Source organism: Barbus barbus, assembly GCF_936440315.1.
Source record: "Barbus barbus genome assembly, chromosome: 41".
In the NCBI taxonomy this organism is placed as follows: Eukaryota; Metazoa; Chordata; class Actinopteri; order Cypriniformes; family Cyprinidae; genus Barbus; species Barbus barbus.
The window spans coordinates 13,107,310-13,126,271 of NC_136719.1; the positions used below are offsets into that span (position 1 = coordinate 13,107,310).

An 18,962-nucleotide genomic window follows, 5' to 3' on the forward strand; every position below is an offset into this window, starting at 1 on the left:
GAGAAAGGTATTATAATAATGTAAATTATGTGAAAAATAATGCGATTTTCGAACCACCAAGCATGAGAACATGTTCTAGTACACCCCCAAAACAAAATCAAGAGTTTGTAAAAGAACATAATAGGACCCCTTTAAATTGATCAAAATACTTATTAAAGACATTTATATTATTACCAAAAAAAAAAAAATCCTGAAAAGATGTATCATGGTTTCCACAAAAAATATTAAGCAGCACAACTGTTTTCAACATTGATAGTAGGGGTGCTCCGATTGATCGGATACCGATCATTATCGGCCGATAATCGCTTTGGGATGTTTGATCGGCGGTCTCTAAAATGGCCGATCTCTAGCTGATGACGCGCGTGCCGTGAGAGGTTTGGCATGACATGCAGCAGCACAGTCTCTTGTCTGGCACGGGTGAAATAATTATAATGATGAAGGTTTGGTACAATTCATATTTATTCATTAAATAACATATAAAGTAATTTGAAACTTTCTGTGAGACATCATTTCATAAACAGCCTGTGTGAATCACCGTGCCTGCTTTCCCTCTCAAAATGCGCAGATGGCTTCAAATCACATCGCGTCTGCACTATAAGCGAGCTGCACAGCTGACACAGAAATTGTCACTTGCACAATAGAGGCAGTGTCGCATCGTTAAAGTTTATAAATAGCTTTTCTTATTAATTCTTGCCAGCGTTTAACCATTCATTGCTCGCGCGCTCTCCTGGAGACCGTGCGCTCATGCACACTCGCAGAACACATACATAATGCCAGGTTCATTACTCCGTTTGCAGTGCGTACAATTTGGTGCGTATTTTTCCGCACTCATGTTAACGGATTAGAGTGTTCACACTGCTGCACACGTTTGCGGTCCGGCAGTGCATTCCAGGAGTGGTGCGTCTGCAGCAGTGCAGCGATCGTTTCCGCACCGAGTCTATCTTTGCTGTACTGCATGCACTGAATTAAAGTGACAGCGCATTGTTTGCGGTAAATATGAGCATGGATTGACAAGAAAATGTAGTAATTACACTATAAATGCATATAATTAAAGTCTACTGTGTTTCAGAGTCATCACATGTGGCTTTTTGGCTAGGTTTAAAGGAAAAGAGCACTTTTAGATAAACAAGGCAATAATAGATGGCACTCATGGAGGTATGGAAAGCAAAGTTCTTTATAAACCGCAGGATTGCTTGTAATAAAGATTTAAATGCAAAAGAAAATTCAATCGAGCTGACTGTTTCTGCCAGTCATAAGTTAATTTAGAATGTTTGTGATACCACAAGAAAAGTAGTTTAAATGTTTTGCCACTTGCTTGAGCAACTTAATATACAAATCTAGAAGTTGCCTAAATGCAAAAGTAAAAAGCATTGAATAATGTTCTTATATTTATTGCATTTAAACACCTCTATAAAGATTGTATTAGCCTACTGTAAAAGAAAAAAGAATCACAATTGAAAAGCATTTTCAGTAACAATGTTTGGATTTGAAATCAAAATCTTGGATAAATGTGTTTGTGGTAAACAGATGGATCAGTAGTGGACTCCATGTGTGAAATCAGGCTTGTGCTGTATGTAAGCTTTTCTGCAATAATTGCACAATTGTAAAAACAAAAATGCACTGGATGATCAAACATTTAGCTTGGTGAGATAAACGTGTGTATATATATATATATATATATATATATATATATACATATATATATATATATATATATATATATATATATATATATATATATATATATATATACACACATATATATATATATATATATATATATATATATATATATATATACACATATATATATATATATATATATATATATATATATATATATATATATATATATATATATATATATATATATATATACACACATATATATATATATATATATATATATATATATATATATATATATATATATATATATATATATATATATATATATATATATATATATATATATATATACACATATATATATATATATATATATATATATATATATATATATATATATATATATATATATATATATACGTGTGTGTGTGTTTATATATGTATGTTTATATTTATAATTTGTTTTTTATTTTCATCTAAAAAAAAAAAATTGCATTCAATTTTAATTTGAACTTTTATACATGCAGTAGAAATTAGTTTCATTTTAGGGAGGGATCATTTTTGGAAGATTTTGGCAGAAAATGGTTTAAACCCCCCTAATCTAAGGCACTGTCCCTGTAGATGGAGCACTCACTATGTTTTGATATTTCCTCTGTCTTCTCTCCCTGAACGTTAACAGTGTTCGTCTCTCCTCTGCTCTCTTTCCCCCTTTCCTCCACATGTTTTGTTCATTTGTGTCCCTCTTTCTCTTCTCCATTCTCTTTTTTTTCTGTTTTTCCCGCTCTGTCTGTGTGCTGCATATGTGCTTGTGCCTTGTGTCTCTCTGTTGCTAGTTTTTATGTCCACACCCTCATTATCCTCACATTTTCTACCTCAAATCCCAGCAGCTAAACAGCCAGGTAGTGGATCACGGGCACGTCTTGTATAACATGGACAGCGCCCAGCACCTTCCTGCACCCATCGACTTGAAAGCAGGTCAGGCTTTGCAGTAATTGCCACCTTCTTCCCACAGGTTCAGAGCAGTGGTCCTCAACTGGTGGGTCCTGACCCAAACATTGGTCACATGTCTGAGAGTTATAGACAGCAGGGAATAAACTATCCTAAATGCAAATAATAAAATGCAAGTAAATAGGCTTATTAGGACAAAATACTTCTCATATCTTGTTGTTGTTGATGTTAAAGCCTTTGTTGTATCTCTAGTGTGTTTTTGCATCTATTAATTGGTAGAAACTCACCAAATTAGGTAGATGTTAGCCTGCACTGGTTCGCATGTCATGTACTTGTTTTTAAATCCATGAAGGTGTAATTTTTGCATTTCATGTCCAATGTCAAATCTGGGTCCTGCAGCTATAACAGTTGAGAACCACTGATCTGTTCTTCAGCCTTTTAATGTTTTTGAGGTTATGTCAAAGGTCTTTTTTTTTTTTTTTTTTTTGAGATATTAAAAAACACCATTTTCATGATTGAATAATTTTATGTAACCCCAACAAAATTACTGCAAATTATGTTTTTCATTCATTCATTCATTCATGTATGTATTTATTTATTTATATTTTATTATTTAAATAAATAATATAAAATTAAATTTAATTGAATTTATATTTTAGTTTTATTTTATTTTATTTTATAAATGTATATTGTATTTTATTTAATTACTGAAAAGAATCCCTGCAAATACACTGTGTAATTTAATTATTAATTCATTAATTTATATTTTAGTATTTAATTTAAGAACATTAAAAAGTTTAAGATCAGCACTTTCATGGTGTTGCTTAATTTTATATTGCCAACAAAATCACTGCAAATACATTGCATGTTATTAATTCATTCATTTTTTATATATTTAGTGTATATTCTACTATTTAATTTTCACTTAGAAATTATTAACCAACACTTTAAAGCCGTTGCTTTCTGTTAAATTGCCAACAAAATCGCTGCAAATACATTGTAAATATTTAATAAATCACTTTGATATTCTTTTTGATAATATATGATTCTCACCAAAACCATGAGCAAACTGTGAAGTGAATTTCTGTATTCTCAGGATTGTATCACAGTATTTATCCTATCAGTTTTTATCACTCTATCAGTTTATATAGCTCTAATGCATTTCCTTGTTTACTTTATGGCTCTAGATGACAAGCCAAAATTAGAGTTTGCCTTGCAAAGATCTGCATCTCCTGGATTGCGGCAGCCAGAGACTCCATTGGAGAGAAGAGATCCCAGCAGCCCAGTCCAGGCGCCCTCTCCCCCACAGAAAACTGAGCTTCCCCCCTCCGGTCCAGAGACGGCCTCAAGTGTAGCTACAGCCCCGACTCCTTCCATACCTGCCTCAACAGTGGAGTCAGCTGATGCCCTGAGCCCATCAGCTGAGCCCACCCCCACTAAAGCTATCACACCAGAAACTGAAAGCTCGGAGCCGGAGAAATCCTCCTCAGAGCAGCCCTCACCTCAGAGCCTGTCAGCGTCCCTTGCCCAGCCTGAAAAGGCCATCAATGGGCTTACGGACACTGATGCTGCTCCCTCGAGTGAAGACTTGGAATCCCAACCCAGGGAAGTCTCTCCGTTGCTGCCTACTTCCAGCGTGCCCCAGTCCCCCAGCCCGGAGCCCAGGCCCATCACACCAGCGCTGGAGGCAGAGTCTGTGGCGGGAAAGGCGGATAGCCCCTCGCCCCCTGCTGAGGACAGCACTGGATGTCCCGTCACCCCATCCATCTCCACCTCCACTACTGCTGCTATCTCCACCACACCTGCTCCTCCTCCAGGCCTCTCGCACCCAAGTCAGGTTTCTGCAGGGTCAGCCAAGAGACCGTCTACAGGAGCAGAGCTCAAGGAAACAGGGAAGGAGACCGAGGCCTTGTCGGACAAGAGAGGCGAGCCCTTCTTGCAGTCCAGAAAAAGCTCAAGTCAAGGTGAGCAGTTGGAATACACGCCTAAGATGAGTTGCCATGATGTGGGGGTTGGTCGAATAACACAAGTCTTTTCTTTGTACAGCTACATCTAGTGCACCAAAGACCTGGAAGAAGCCAAAAGAGGACATACCTGTGGGGCAAGATCAGTGTCCAGAAAAAGAGGTAAAATTATTATGCATATGTGCTTTTTGGGTCCATCACATTAATGCATCAAGCTTTTATTTTATTGATATATTATAAATTGAGTAATTCATTATAATTAATCACAACAAACAAGCATTTTTCATTGAATTTACAATCTTGTCAGTTTAGTTATTTTATGGATATAAATATAAATGGATAATATATTTGTAGTTTAATTATTATTACTTATATAAACGTGTGTGTGTGTACACATATATAAATCATAGCTTATACACATTTGATACATCAGGCTTGTGTGTGTGTGTGTGTGTATGTGTGTGTGTTTGTTTGTTTATGTTTATGTATATGTATATAACACTATTGATAGACACAGACAGATACATAGATGGATATATAGATTAAGACGCATTATTTTGTAATAATTATTTATTTATGTAGTGTGTATATATAAATAAATATAAAATTATTAAATAGAATTGCTCTTTGAATATAAATAAAATGTATTTTATTTAATTATAAAAATGTTAGCACTAACATTATTATAGTGAAAAATTGTAATATTGATAGGGCAGGCTGCATATATAAATCAGTTCCCTCTCTAAATGTGTCTTAGTAAAATGCTATTTCAATTTATTTAATTGAATTTAATTAATAAATGGTTACTGATGATTAATATTGTGGTAAGCATAATACCTCTTAAAATGCATTATTTTCAATATAACAATTATTATAGCAAAAATTCATAATCACGACAGACCTTTTGTTTGTATTCGTCTCTACATGCTACTTAAATGTGCAGCAGTGTTTCAAGAATTTGAATGTGATTTGACAAATCCAGTTGCTTATATTCAAATTAGTTTAAGATAGGCTTAAAATGTGTGTGTGTTTGGTAGGAGGACATGGATCAGTCCTCTATGGAACGTGCTGCAGAGAGCCCCAGTCCTCCTCCTGTGGAGGTGGAGAGGAGGCCGTCAGCAGGAGCTGTGCTTGAGGAGAACGGAGAACAGGAAGTAGAGCCTCTGAGAAACGGGGCTGAACACGCCTCTGAAACCGAAAGCAGTGACAGCATGCACCCGCCTGCAGTCAAAGAGCCGCTGATCAAAGCAGTGCCACGTAAGGCCATCTCTCTACAATCCTCTCTAGTTTCCCGCATGTGTATGTGCCACTATCTATTTTACCACTGAAAGCGTTTCTGCTCTTCTGCAGAGCCTGCAGAGAAGAATGGAAAGAAGCAGTATGACAGAGACTTCCTGTTGGGCTTCCAATTCATGCCTGCATGTGTGCAGAAACCAGAGGGGCTTCCTCCCATTTCTGATGTTGTCCTAGATAAGGTCAGACTATATTACACAGACAGTTCATTAAAAAGGTTAAAACAATAGCTTCTACTATATGAACACATTAAATTGACAGCCCTAGTTTGAACATATATATATCATGGTTTTCAAAGCAATGTCTATTAAAGTTAATAATCGAAAATTCCCATAGAAATTTCTCTTGTACCATAATTAATTTGCACTGCCCCATTAAATGAACTGCTATGGAAATAAAGGGATATTGTAACCTGATTATGGCCATCTGTTAAATCCTTGAAAAACTCATTACTGCTCTTATACAGAGCAGTAAGTTGTTCTTTAAGAGAAGCCTAATGTGTTTCTGCCTCACTGAACAGATTAACCAAAATAAGCTGCCCATGCGGCCGGTAGACCCACGTGTGATTTCCAGAGGCCCGGACTTCACACCAGCGTTTGCAGATTTTGGCCGACAGATTCCAGGAGGCAGGGGAGCACCGGTTCGTCCCAACTTCCTTATTCTCACACTCATACAAAAAAATAATATGGAGTTTTGTTTGATTACTACAGCAAGTCAGTTATTATGCTCTCGAGATCTTTAATTTAGCTACAATAGGGATGTAACGGTAGGAAAATTTCTCATCACGATTATAGTGACAAAAATGATCAATGGTTATCAGTATGATCACCGTATTGTTAAAATAAGCTGGAGATGTTCAAAAAGTACCGACACATAAATCACTTCAAGTTTTATATTTAAAAATCAACAAATAACAAATAAAATGATAATCACTAAAACAATAACATGACTAATGATGTTCGGATTTTAAATGACAGCTTGACTGACACCAGTTTAATAGCATATTCAAATAAATAATGTAAATGTTCAAATAAAGCTTTGAAAAGGTTTCTTAAGGTAAACCTCACATTTTAGCCTTTAAATAAAGAAAAGGGTTAAGTCAAAATGATAATTGATTGATAAATTATTATATCTATTTTATATGCTCCATAAATAATTCTAGATAACTTATCTGAATTGTTTAAATGTGTAGAATCCACATAAGCTTGTTTTTCATCAACCGGTTAAAATTTACAGCAGGTCATGCAAATTCGGTCCGTTTTTGGCCAGACAGAAACTGCACACAAGCTGAATGTAAATATAAGTCTCTGTAAATCCTCTCTCTGACACTAGATGGCGCTTATGGAAAAGCTGAATAACAGCTGTTTCCCGTAAACTCCGCGGACAAAGCAGTATTGCGATTAAGAACACCTCCTTTAGGTATTACATGGAGTGAAGATGAAAACAAAATGCAATGGAATCGTTTCTGAAGACAGTCAGAACCTTCAGAGGAACATTCATATAATTAATTAATTCATATATTAATTTGTATAATTCCCTTAGCACTCTTTTAACACCTCCCGGCTTTTCCGCACTATTTTCACTCAAAACGAAACTACTCATGTTGTGGGCACGTGAGACTGTTTCTTAAAACTCTGCTTTATTCTGGACCGTATTTATTTATCGTGAGTTGTTCAAATCGTGGTAATCGAATACGGTTTTAATGATAATTAAAATATGAAATGGTAATACTAATCGTGGGGAATTTTATCATGATTTATCGTCAAACTGGTAATCGTTAACATCCCTATGCTACAATTTATTACTTCACCCACAAATTAAAAGTATTTTCAATTTACATTCCCTGCACTGCACTCCTACTAAAATCTATTATCGTAGATATTATGCATAATTACTAATACGAAAATCAGGGAAACATGAGCCTTAACTAAATGAGATGTAAATTTAATATTTAAAACTACTTTTTATCAAAGCATTTTTTGTAAGTATGTGCATATGAATAATCAGACAGATACACAGTCAAATTAATATTAGCTGCTCACCTTCATTTTACTCCGAACTTGTATTTTTCCTCGACACACAAAAGGAGACATTTAGCATTTATGAGAGGTTTGTCGCACATTCCTTTACTTATCTCTCACTGCCATAAATATATAATACAATAAGTCATTTGTTATGCTCTCTATCTTAAATGTCATTAAATTCTAATACTTCACATACAAATAAAAGCATTTTCAATTTATGTTACTTTAGATACGTTCTTAAACGCCTATTATTCATGCCTGTACTACATGATTATTTCTGTTCCCTCAGCTGTTGGATGTTGGCCTGCGTCGCCCACCTGGACGCAAGATCATCACAAACGTGTCGGTGAATGATGAGGTGCAGCTGAAGACAACAGAGAATGCCTGGAAACCTGGCATGAAGCGGGACAATGTCATTGACGATTCGGAGACCCTGAAATCTCAGGTCTTCCTGCACTTTCACTCCGTCCGGAACCATATACATATTTCAGATGGCCTTATTTTGCAGTACAAAGAAAGCATGTTGTGGTATACAGATGCTCAGCTATGACTGAATAATTTATTACATCATTATATGGAGAGGAAATGGAGGGATTGATTGTTGCCTTGGAGGACATACAGTAATGTGTTCATTGATATTTTTACAGGAGCTTTTCCGAAAAGTGCGTAGTATTCTCAACAAATTGACACCACAGATGTTCAACCAGCTGATGAAGCAGGTGACTGACCTCACCATCGACACGGAGGAGCGGCTCAAAGGTGTCATAGACCTGGTTTTTGAGAAAGCCATCGATGAACCCAGCTTCTCTGTGGCCTATGGCAATATGTGCAGCTGTCTAACCATGGTGAGTCAGACTTTCCATTAAAACTGGGGTCTATTCGAAATTATCAATGATATGCAAGTTTAGTAGATCACTGATTAATTATTTAAATGTTTATTTGTGATTTTGGGAGCAAATCGAAATTGGAAACTTCGTGTTTGGTTTGGAGAGTGCACATCTAAATGAGTCACATGCTGTGTTTGTAGTTAAAAGTGCCCATGACGGATAAGCCCAACATCACTGTGAATTTCCGGAAACTTCTTCTAAATCGCTGTCAGAAGGAGTTTGAAAAGGACAAAGTGGATGACGATGCCTTCGAGAAGAAACACAGGGAACTGGAGGCAGCTACCTCAGTAAGTCCTTCAGCACCAAAAGTGTTAATAAAGGTGTTCTTAAATGGATCACAGGCCATTCAAATTGCCTTGATGTAATTGCCTAGAATAATAACATGTGATATGAGAAGATTTCTTAGAATTATTTGTGTGGATTTAAATGGCCTGCAAAACATTTTCAGCAATTATATTCCATACATTTTATTTTATTTTTTACCAATGATACAGTATATCTTAAAAAAATATATATATTTGCTAATATTTATTGTACTTGAATTCTAATCCAAAATTGTGCATGATTACAGATACAAAAATGAATGGTACATGATAGGGGCGTAACAGTTCACAAAATTCACGGTTCGGTATGGGGGTAATTGGTTACGTCGCAATGTTGGAAATATGTCTGTTTTAAACCATGAAGGCGAGCCAATGGACATCGCACAAGCAACGTGCAAACTTTGCACAAGAGTATGCCGGTGAACATCTTAATCTCAGTCAATTCGCTATGCAGAAACTGAAAATAAAAACGGTATGACGGTGTAATGACGGAACTTTTGGCATCTGACACTGCATATTCTCTCAGAGACGAATCTACTTCAACATATGCTGATAACGGTATATAGCCGTTTTCATTTATTCCCTTAATATTTCTCTTGTGGCCCATACTCAGTAAAAAAAAAAAAAAAGTGAGGAAATGTATTTTGTGTTAAACAGGTTGTTTTTGAAAGTCGGTGCTTGAAATTAAAGATTTTTATTTCATTGATTTTTATTGATGACTGCAGTGTTTATATTTTGATTATAGGCCTATAATTCATTGTATAATAGACCAGTTTTAAAAGACCTTGTTTTTTTGTTTTTTTTTCATTTTAACCGAGGAGTAAATAGCCTAATCTTTTGTTTTCCTCGTATCACGTCAGTTATGTGGTAATGACTGCGGGGAAAATTAATAGTAATTTTAATTTAATAAAAGTAACTTCATAATAATAATAATAATAATAATAATAGACCTAATAAAAATAAGAATGTAACAGGTATACACTGAGGAAATGCCAAATCCTCTTAATAATGCCAATAATTCATGTTTTTGACAATATCTCTGGCTGTCATCGATACAAGATCATCGTCTTTCGATGCACCCCAGCAAGGGGAGGTTATCGCAGGGCAGACAGCACGTTGCCTCTTACGTCATTTGGGCTGCCTTGTTGAGCGTAGCGGCACTGAGTACATTATATTTCACACACTTTAAGCTCTTTGATTTTCCAAAGTAAAAGGATTAGTGCAACGAATCGTTCAGTTTGTAATGCTACCGAACTGAAAGCCTCGTTCAATACGAAAACAGTTCAATACGAATACGTGTACACCCCTAGTACATGATCCTTAACTTAAATATAAAATTTGTTTTTAAAATTATTTGTGTACAGTACATTATTTTTTATAATTATGTGCATATGAATAGTTACAGTTACTGTCATCGACCCTCATTTTACTCTGATCTCATTTGATTTTTACTGTAAAAGCAGTCAATATAAGTCTTGTGCTGTTTTTAAGTCTTTTAAAAGTCTATGTGTAATGTTGTGATTCTGAAATTCTGAATTCTGAAAATCTTGTTGGTATGACAATTCACTCTGTGTATTTTATAAATGTGTTATTTTATTTCTCAAACTAAATTTTTTTTCAGCCAAAATAGTTTTTGAGGGCCATAATATTTGACTGCTTTAGCTGGTTTTTTATTACATACAACATGAATACGTTACAACAGGTTAACTTCGAAAAAAAAAGATGCTTGAGTAGCAATACGTAAAATTTTAGTTCTGTTTCATTCTTCCTGACCGCCAGAGGCGGTGCTTAAGCACTAGTGGATTATCGCTGTGCCAGCTAGACAGGTCGAGATAATATACCAAAATGGTCACATGGTGACATAGGCGGAGCCTCGAAGACATGACCCGCTGCGGCTCAGTATTTGGCCTCTTTCGCTTTCTCGCATGGCTTAGATAGGTCGATCTTCAGTGATCTCGCGAGGTCAAGTGCAGCTTACCGGAGCAGCGAATTATTGTCCTCTCAAACTGTGACAGCTCGCTTCTCAGGATCTTGGATTGGATTTCTTCAACATTGGTGAGCTGTTTTTTTTGGCCTGTTATATTCGGCAACACTTATGCTTCTCAGTTCTATCCGGTGGCTAGTGCTTTTTACCGAGCTAACAATATATCAGCGGTTCCTGCTGATTCGAATGCTAGTGCTGCTATATTAATGCGTTGACGGTTCTACACTGCAATTGTTACTGAACACTCAGAGCTTTTCTTTTTTTTTCTTTTCGCTGATACTATTATGGTCCTCCGTTTATGGTATCACGTGCATAGGATTTAGTGGAACACTCTGCTTCTCGGTGCTATCCGGTTGCTATTGTTCCCTTTTCACGCCGATAAGCTGAAGGCTCCTCGTTGATTGGATAATTTTTTGGAGGTTTTGCAAACCTGTCTGGTGGCTAGTGTTTTTCTGCGTGTACGCTGACAATCCTCCTTTTCTGCGTGTACGCTGACCATCCTTATTTTTGAAGTGACCATGGAGCAGAGTTCTATTGCTACTGGGTTTCCCTTGACATGTAAACTGTGCCCTAGTACTCTCCTTCCTGACCGTCCTGTTTGGGAGAAGTTTGGAAGAAACTTCACTTTCTAAAACTGTGGCGGTTCTTTCATCTGAGATGTCAGAGTTGAAACGCCTTCTTCAGACACTTCAACCGGTGGTTCCTATCTCACCTGCAACTGTTTCACAGGAGGATGAGGAGAGATCAAGCAGAAGAATGGAGGAAGAGCCCCTTAGCTCCTCTTCTCCTTCGCGTCATACAGAATTTGATGTGCTTTCTACAAGTGCTTCTGAATCTTTTTTCCAGGATCATCTGAACGTCGGTGTACAATCGTTCCCACAAGAGACCCAGACTTGTTTGTCAAAAGCTGGGGGCTCTAGTGAGGATTCAGTCCATTCGGGCTTAAACCCATCTTCAGCGGACGACACCTTGTCTGTGCTTCGGATGGCAGTTGCTCGTTTAGGATTGGACAGCTCGCCTACACAACCAGCTCAGTCTAATATTTTCTTTAGGCAGGCATCAGCTGGATCTTCGTTTTTTATGCCACCGTGTAAGGATTTCATGGCGGAATTTTCTAATGCTTTGACGGGAGCCGGGGTACCCAAAAGGCGATCAAGGACTGCTTGTACACTGGCGTCAATGGCAGATGCAGACACTATTGGTGCGGGCCGTGCTCCAGAAATTGAGCAGCCTGTTGCTGCCCTGGTAGTTTGCCGGATGAGGCACTACGAGGCAATGTCAGTTGTCCCAGCGTTTAATGCAGTCGCACAGAAAATTGTTGAAAAAGGCTGAGAACACATTGTGTCAATTGCTTCTCACCACTACCCGTACACTTGAATCGGCGAATGTTGACCCCTCAGTTTCTCAATTCCTCCAAACTGCTCTTTTGACCATGGGCCATGTTACACGTGAACTGGGTACCCTTACGGCCACACTTCTGGCAGCCCGTCGCCAAGTGTGGATTGCACAGGCTAAGCTGCCTGAGGATTGCAAGAAGACTTTAAGAGATCTTCCAATCGTTCCTGGACACCTCTTTGGACCTAATGTCTCTGAACTTCTGGACAAAAGAGTTAAGTTGTCCGAGACGACTCGTCAGTTGACCCAGACTCACCGAGGTCCTGTTTTCAAGTTGTCGCCCACTCAGGTTCGTCATCGCATGACAATGCCAGAGCAATGATTTCGTCAGCGCTCTACCCCACAGTCTCCGGGTCGCTGAGGACACATGAGGTTTTCGACCACATCAGCGGCAAGTGCCAGGGGGCCCACGTCAGCATCCCCCCATTGCTGCTAATGGCCGCACACACAAGGCAGGATCTGGTTGGGATGATAGTTGATCGTTTTTCAAGTGTACACCTGCAGTATTGGAAGCAGACAACAGTAGATCCTTGGGTCTGGACTATTTTAAGCAAGGGTTATACCCTGCAGTTTCGACGCCGGCCACCAAAGTTCTCAAGGATTATTCGCACAGTAATAGGGGATACAGTTCATTCAATGGCTCTCTCTCAGGAAATTTGTTCTCTGTTAGAGAAGGGAGCAATAGAAAGAGTTCACCCCCTTGTTCAAAGGGACGGGTTTTATTCAACTTACTTCCTGGTTCCCAAAAAGGACGGCAGTTTTCGTCCAATTCTAGACTTGAGGCACTTGAACATTTTTCTGAAAACTCTCCCTTTTCGGATGTTACGTGCAGCCGACGTTCTTCGTGCTGTTATGAAGGGAGACTGGTTTACGAGCATCGATTTGAAAGATGCTTATTTTCACATTCCGATTGTTCCCCATCATCAAAAGTTTCTTTGTTTCAGTTTCAAGAACCAAGCTTACCAGCTTAAAGTCCTCCCTTTCGGCTTGTCTCTGGCCCCTCGTGTGTTCACAAGGTGCATGACAGCAGCTTTATATCCTCTATGGTCCAGAGGGATACAAATCCTGCCCTACTTGGACGACTGGATGCTGTGTGCCCTCTCAAGACAGCAAGCTGTCCACGACACCAGTCTGCTCTTGGAGCACGTGCAGAAGCTGGGTCTTTCTGTAAACTGGTTCCAATGCAAACAATCACTTACATTGGATGCTTCTGGACTCTCGTGCAACGTTGTACTTGTACTTATTTGAACAATGACTGAGACTTGGTGTTACGAGCACTTCCTCTGTCTGATTGCCTCTTCAAGATGAATCGCTTATTGTATTCCCCAATTGTAAGTCGCTTTGGATAAAAGCGTCTGTCAAATGACTAAATGCAATGTCTGCCACCCTATCACAAGCCAGAGCGGACAACATTCTTCAGCTCATTGCTCATTTCCGGCTGGGAGTGAGTTTGCAATACAGAGTGTTGCTACAACGTCTGGGGATGTTGACGGCGGCCACTTCTGTGATACCACTGGGCTTGTTCCACCTCAGGCCGCTTCAGTGGTGGATCAATCACATCAATCTCCTGGAGCTACGTGCAGTCTTCCTTGCCCTGCAGTGTTTTCTACCGGTTCTGGCTGGTCGCCATGTGCTCATCCGATCAGACAACACCTCGACGGTGTTTCATCTGAATCATCAAGGTGGAACAAGGTCACTTGGGTCTCTGCATCTCACTCGCAAGATCCTCACGTGGTCTCTTCCTCGTCTAGCATCGCTAAGGGCAGTTCACCTCTCGGAGTCAAGCAACCAAGTAGTGGACGCTCTGTCCAGGAATCTTCTGCATCCGGGGGAATGGAGGCTACACCCGGATGTGGTGCAGAGGATATGGCAACAATTCGGGAGAGCAGAAATAGACCTCTTTGCGACAGAGGTAACCACTCACTGTCGCTTGTGGTTTGCGAGAACTGAGACATCCAGTCCGTTGGGGCAGGACACTCTGTCGCACGAATGGCCAGACTGCCGCCTTTATGCGTTCCCTCCTCTTCCGCTGTTGTGGGAAACTTTGCACAGGATAGCACAGTGCAGTCACAGACAGATTACTTGTCGCACCTCGGTGGCCAGCCAGGCCTTGGTTTTTTTGTTGGTCCTCGCTTCGGCAAAGCGTGTTAGTGAGCTGCATGCCTTGTCCGTTCGTGAGTTATGCATGTGTTGGCTGCCAGAAGATTCTGGGGTTGTACTTCGACTAAACCCATCTTTTCTCCCCAAAGTTCTGCTTCCTCAGTTTATAAATCAGTCAATCAGTTTGGCTGCTTTCCAGTCTGGATCCCAATTTGACCAGTTAAGGGATCACCTTTTGTGTCCTGTGCGTGCCTTGAGGTGTTATGTGGCTGCTACCACTCATCTTAGAAAAACAGATCAGCTTTTTGTGTGTTATGGTGCTGCTCGGAGGTGCACAGCTGTATCAAAGCAGATATTGTCAAATTGGGTGGTGGAAGTAATCACTGGCATATAAGAAGGTTCAAAAGCCTCTACCAGGAAGTGCTTCTTGTCATTCCACTAGGTCTGTGTCGACATCCTGGGCTGCTTTTAGAGGGGTTTCTATGGCATATATCTGTGCGGCTGCTACCTGGGCTTCTCCCTGTACCTTTGCCCGGTTTTACAAGCTCAACATTGCTATCCTGCATACTGTCAGTTCAGTGGTTCTTCGGGAGCAGTCTTGAATTATTCGGGTGAGTGCCATTCCTCATGACTGTGTTGGTGAGTCATCCACTAGTGCTTAAGCACCGCCTCTGGCGGTCAGGAGGAATGAAACAGAACACTAGTTACGTATGTAACTGTGGTTCTGTGAATTCCGGATGACCGCCAGAGTTATTTGTCATTCGGAATGCATGAGAATACGCGAGAGAGGCATGTCGAGGCGAATACTGAGCCGCAACGGCTCATGTCTTCGAGGCTCCGTCTGTGTCACCATGTGACCATTTTGGTATATTATCTCGACCTGTCTAGCTGGCGCAGCAATAATCCACTAGTGATTAAGCACCCCCGCCTCTGGCGGTCATCCGGAATTCACAGAACCACAGTTACATACGTAACTAGCGATTTTGAGAGGCAAATTGTTGCCAACCTTACTATAACTGATTTGATTGATCACCTGAGGACATGACACGATAAACAGTGTACCGAGTTGAGTTACCCAAATTTAATTGCCGAAACCTTAGTTTCAGTTTAAGGATAATGAAAACTTTAATTTTGGTTTTGGTGTTTCATCACATCACTACTTCTGTCTGGTGTTGTATGCCAGATTTCTCCAATCATTTAGTCTGCTTAAACTCCACCCTTTTCTGACAATCCACTGCTAGCTCGCATTTAGATCTGCCTTCATCCAATCAACAATCAATGAATTGAACCAACTCCTCCCCCTGCATTTTTTACTCTTTTAGATAATCCGTTTCTTTCGGAAAGAGGTCACAATACAGAAGAAAAGGTCATGTCATTTCCGTTATATAAATTAAATTCACATATAAAACAAATTCCAAATTACAGTTACTTTTTTTGCAATTAAACTTTATCAGTTTAATCAAAGAAATAAAGACTGAAAACTCAATATTAAAAGTTACTGTAAGGGCATTTAAAATAATTTCCATTTGTAGTCTGGGTGCTTCTATTCTTCATAATCAAAAAGATGCAGATTCTGTTGCAGCAGACACAGCGATCATTTCTGACTTGTCCTCCTCTCTCTCATTCTCACTTTCAGGCTAGCGAGCGGCAAAGGCTGCAGGAGGAGCTGGAAGAGGCGAAAGATAAGGCCCGCAGACGCTCCATTGGCAACATCAGGTTCATCGGTGAGCTCTTCAAGCTGCGGATGCTGACAGAGGCCATCATGCACGACTGCGTGGTGAAGTTGCTGAAAAACCACGATGAGGAGTCGCTGGAGTGCCTGTGCAGGCTGCTCACAACTATTGGCAGGGACCTGGACTTTGAGAAAGCAAAGGTCAGCACGTTATCCTAATCTGGAGGATGTCCTGTATAATGGGCATTAAGAATAACTGTTCTTCTAATCTGTTAATTGCTACTGCAGCCCATGTAAATGCATAGAGACTCTTGTTTATTTTAATGCAAATATGCAAAGAAATCTATGTGTTGGCCGCTCTTTGCACTGCAGTGGTGGAGTTCTGCAAAAAATAGTATTCTTTGGCCTCTCACATCCACAGAGCCTCATTTATGCCATCTGCTGTTTGGAAACAAATCCCAAATGAGTCATTTTAATGTGCTCTGCTTCCAAAACTCACTTTGGGTTCAACTGAGAACTGTGAAGGTGGTGCCTAATGCACTTGAATGGGTAGTTCATCCAAAAATGTGAATTCTGTCATTATTTACTCACCCTCGTCTCATTAGTTGAACTTTTTTTTTAATTTAATTAAAGGCAAACGTCAATTCATGTCAGCAGAGAATCCATTATATAGTATATGGGGGTCTATTGAGGTTTTCGAGTCTTTTTTGAAGCTTGTGAATCTTATTCACAGTATTAATCTTTTTCCTTTTCAGCCACGAATGGATCAGTATTTTAACCAGATGGAGAAGATAGTAAAGGAGAGAAAAACTTCATCACGCATTCGGTTCATGCTGCAGGATGTTATTGACCTGCGATTGGTGAGTTCCGTTTTTTTCTTTTGTTTTGAAACAGTGATCAAAGGAACCTTTTCAGTAACCTGTGCACTAAACGTACAACATTTAGTTTTAAACTGATAAAATAAAAACAAATGTACAAGATTGTGTCATTAAAGGGGACCTTGTGCTCCTTTTTACAAGATGTAAAATAAGTCTCTGATATTTCCAGAATGTGTATGTGCAGTTTTAGCTCAAAATACCCGACAGATCATTTTAAAATTGCCACTTTTAGGGTATGAGCCAAAACGCACTGTATTTGAGTATGTTGCTTCAATGCAAATGAGCTATTGCTCTCAGAGAAGAGGGCGGAGCGTCAAGAGCTCAAGCTCCACAATAGCAGTGCTAGCCTTTGCAAATAAACATCTCCCTATTAGTACAAGCCTGTTATCTTTACAGAAAACATACTCTGTTTAAAAGTCAGTCATCTGATTGTAGGGCATAAAAAAATTCGCATTTATGAATTACACAGGGAGCACGGCGGTATAAAAATAACAACATTGCTGGTCTCATGGTACATGGCATGCTATCACAAACTTTATAAGTCCCACTCGTGATTATGACCTCAACAAACTCAAGCGATCAACTCACATTGCTTTCATATTAGGGCTGAGCGATTAATTGCATTTGCGATAATATCTCGATATGAAAAAACACGATTTTTCAACCGCAGAGGCTGCGATTACACTCTGTCACGTGACACGCGAGAATATAAAAAGCTTAAAAAAATAATCACATATTAAATCACAATCGCAATATTGGTAAAAAAAAAAATCTCAATTAGATTATTTTCCAAAATTGTTCAGCCCTATTTCATATGCAACTTTTAACTACCACATTCCTATTCACGATCATTCATGAAGGCAGCACCAGTGAAAACAGGCAGAGACGAGCATCATTAGCCTTACAGAGTGCCAAGAAGCTCTTTCAGAAGGGCAATTTGGAAAACAAACGCAATACTTACTTTGTCTGGAGCTGACGTTCGCGCATAAAGTGTTGGTATTGATCCTTACAGGTATTGGGGACTTTACCGATTTTTTCTGGGACATTTCCTTAGACAATGAAACTTGACCACAGTGTCCTCAGCGGCTCAGATGGAGGGAGTCTATGGAGACTCCTATGTTCGTTAGTGCATCCCAAAACACAACACTTGAAATGCCTCTTTGGCGCTGACATTGTTTATCTCCAGCAGCTACAGCAAGTAATCAGTAATGGGGGAGGCGGACCACAGCTTCTCACTCAGGGCTGTTTATGCTTATAGTGCAGCGTCACAAATGGGCAGGACATTTCCCCCTCGGTGACGTGAACAGAGGGAGAATTTGAAACTGCTCGTTCTGAGAGACTGTTTAAGATTTTTTTAGATTATAAAAAAAGGAGTGGGTGGATTTTTTACCATTATAGGCTGGTTGTTTTCACACACTGCAGCCATACAACTGTGTTCAAACACCTTATAAAAGTGATTTTTGCATAATGGGTCCCCTTTAAGATCTATTTGTAAGAGGGAATGAATTAACTACTTCTCAAAAAGCTTAAGCTCAAGCATATGTTTTGTTTTTAAAATGACTTTACTGTCACTTTTTCAGAATAAAATTAATAATAAAAAAAAAAACCTCATTGACAAAGTTTTTAATACAAAATACAATTTAATAATGGTAGATAGGACATAGGCAAAGTTTAAGAAATTGAACGAACATTTATTTTGTACAATATTTACTCAAAATTGTTAGGATGAGGATGTAAAATGAGGATATTGAAGATCTTGATGATGATGTTTAGCATAGCAGTGACAAAGTACATGTAGTACCTTGGGTTCAGCAGATTTGCAGTGAACCCAGAACATCCTAAATTCAAAACTTTTATACATTTTC

General features: G+C 39.1%; 1 protein-coding gene across 4 annotated transcripts in view; it reads left to right on the forward strand.

The window, feature by feature from the left end:
* LOC306860756 (eukaryotic translation initiation factor 4 gamma 3-like) overlaps positions 1-18,962 on the forward strand; it is a 57,719-nt gene that overhangs the window by 30,940 nt on the left and 7,817 nt on the right. For 3 of the 4 annotated variants that reach the window (XM_079402639.1, XM_079402637.1, XM_079402636.1), the window contains exons 10-20: positions 2,514-2,604; positions 3,765-4,541; positions 4,624-4,703; positions 5,579-5,798; positions 5,892-6,016; positions 6,355-6,474; positions 8,148-8,303; positions 8,506-8,703; positions 8,886-9,032; positions 16,184-16,420; positions 16,975-17,079. In XM_079402639.1, coding sequence (XP_079258765.1) covers positions 2,514-2,604; positions 3,765-4,541; positions 4,624-4,703; positions 5,579-5,798; positions 5,892-6,016; positions 6,355-6,474; positions 8,148-8,303; positions 8,506-8,703; positions 8,886-9,032; positions 16,184-16,420; positions 16,975-17,079 — 2,256 coding nt within the window. The remainder of the gene's footprint in view (positions 1-2,513; positions 2,605-3,764; positions 4,542-4,623; positions 4,704-5,578; positions 5,799-5,891; positions 6,017-6,354; positions 6,475-8,147; positions 8,304-8,505; positions 8,704-8,885; positions 9,033-16,183; positions 16,421-16,974; positions 17,080-18,962) is intronic. The other variant, XM_079402638.1, reaches the window with a different exon arrangement.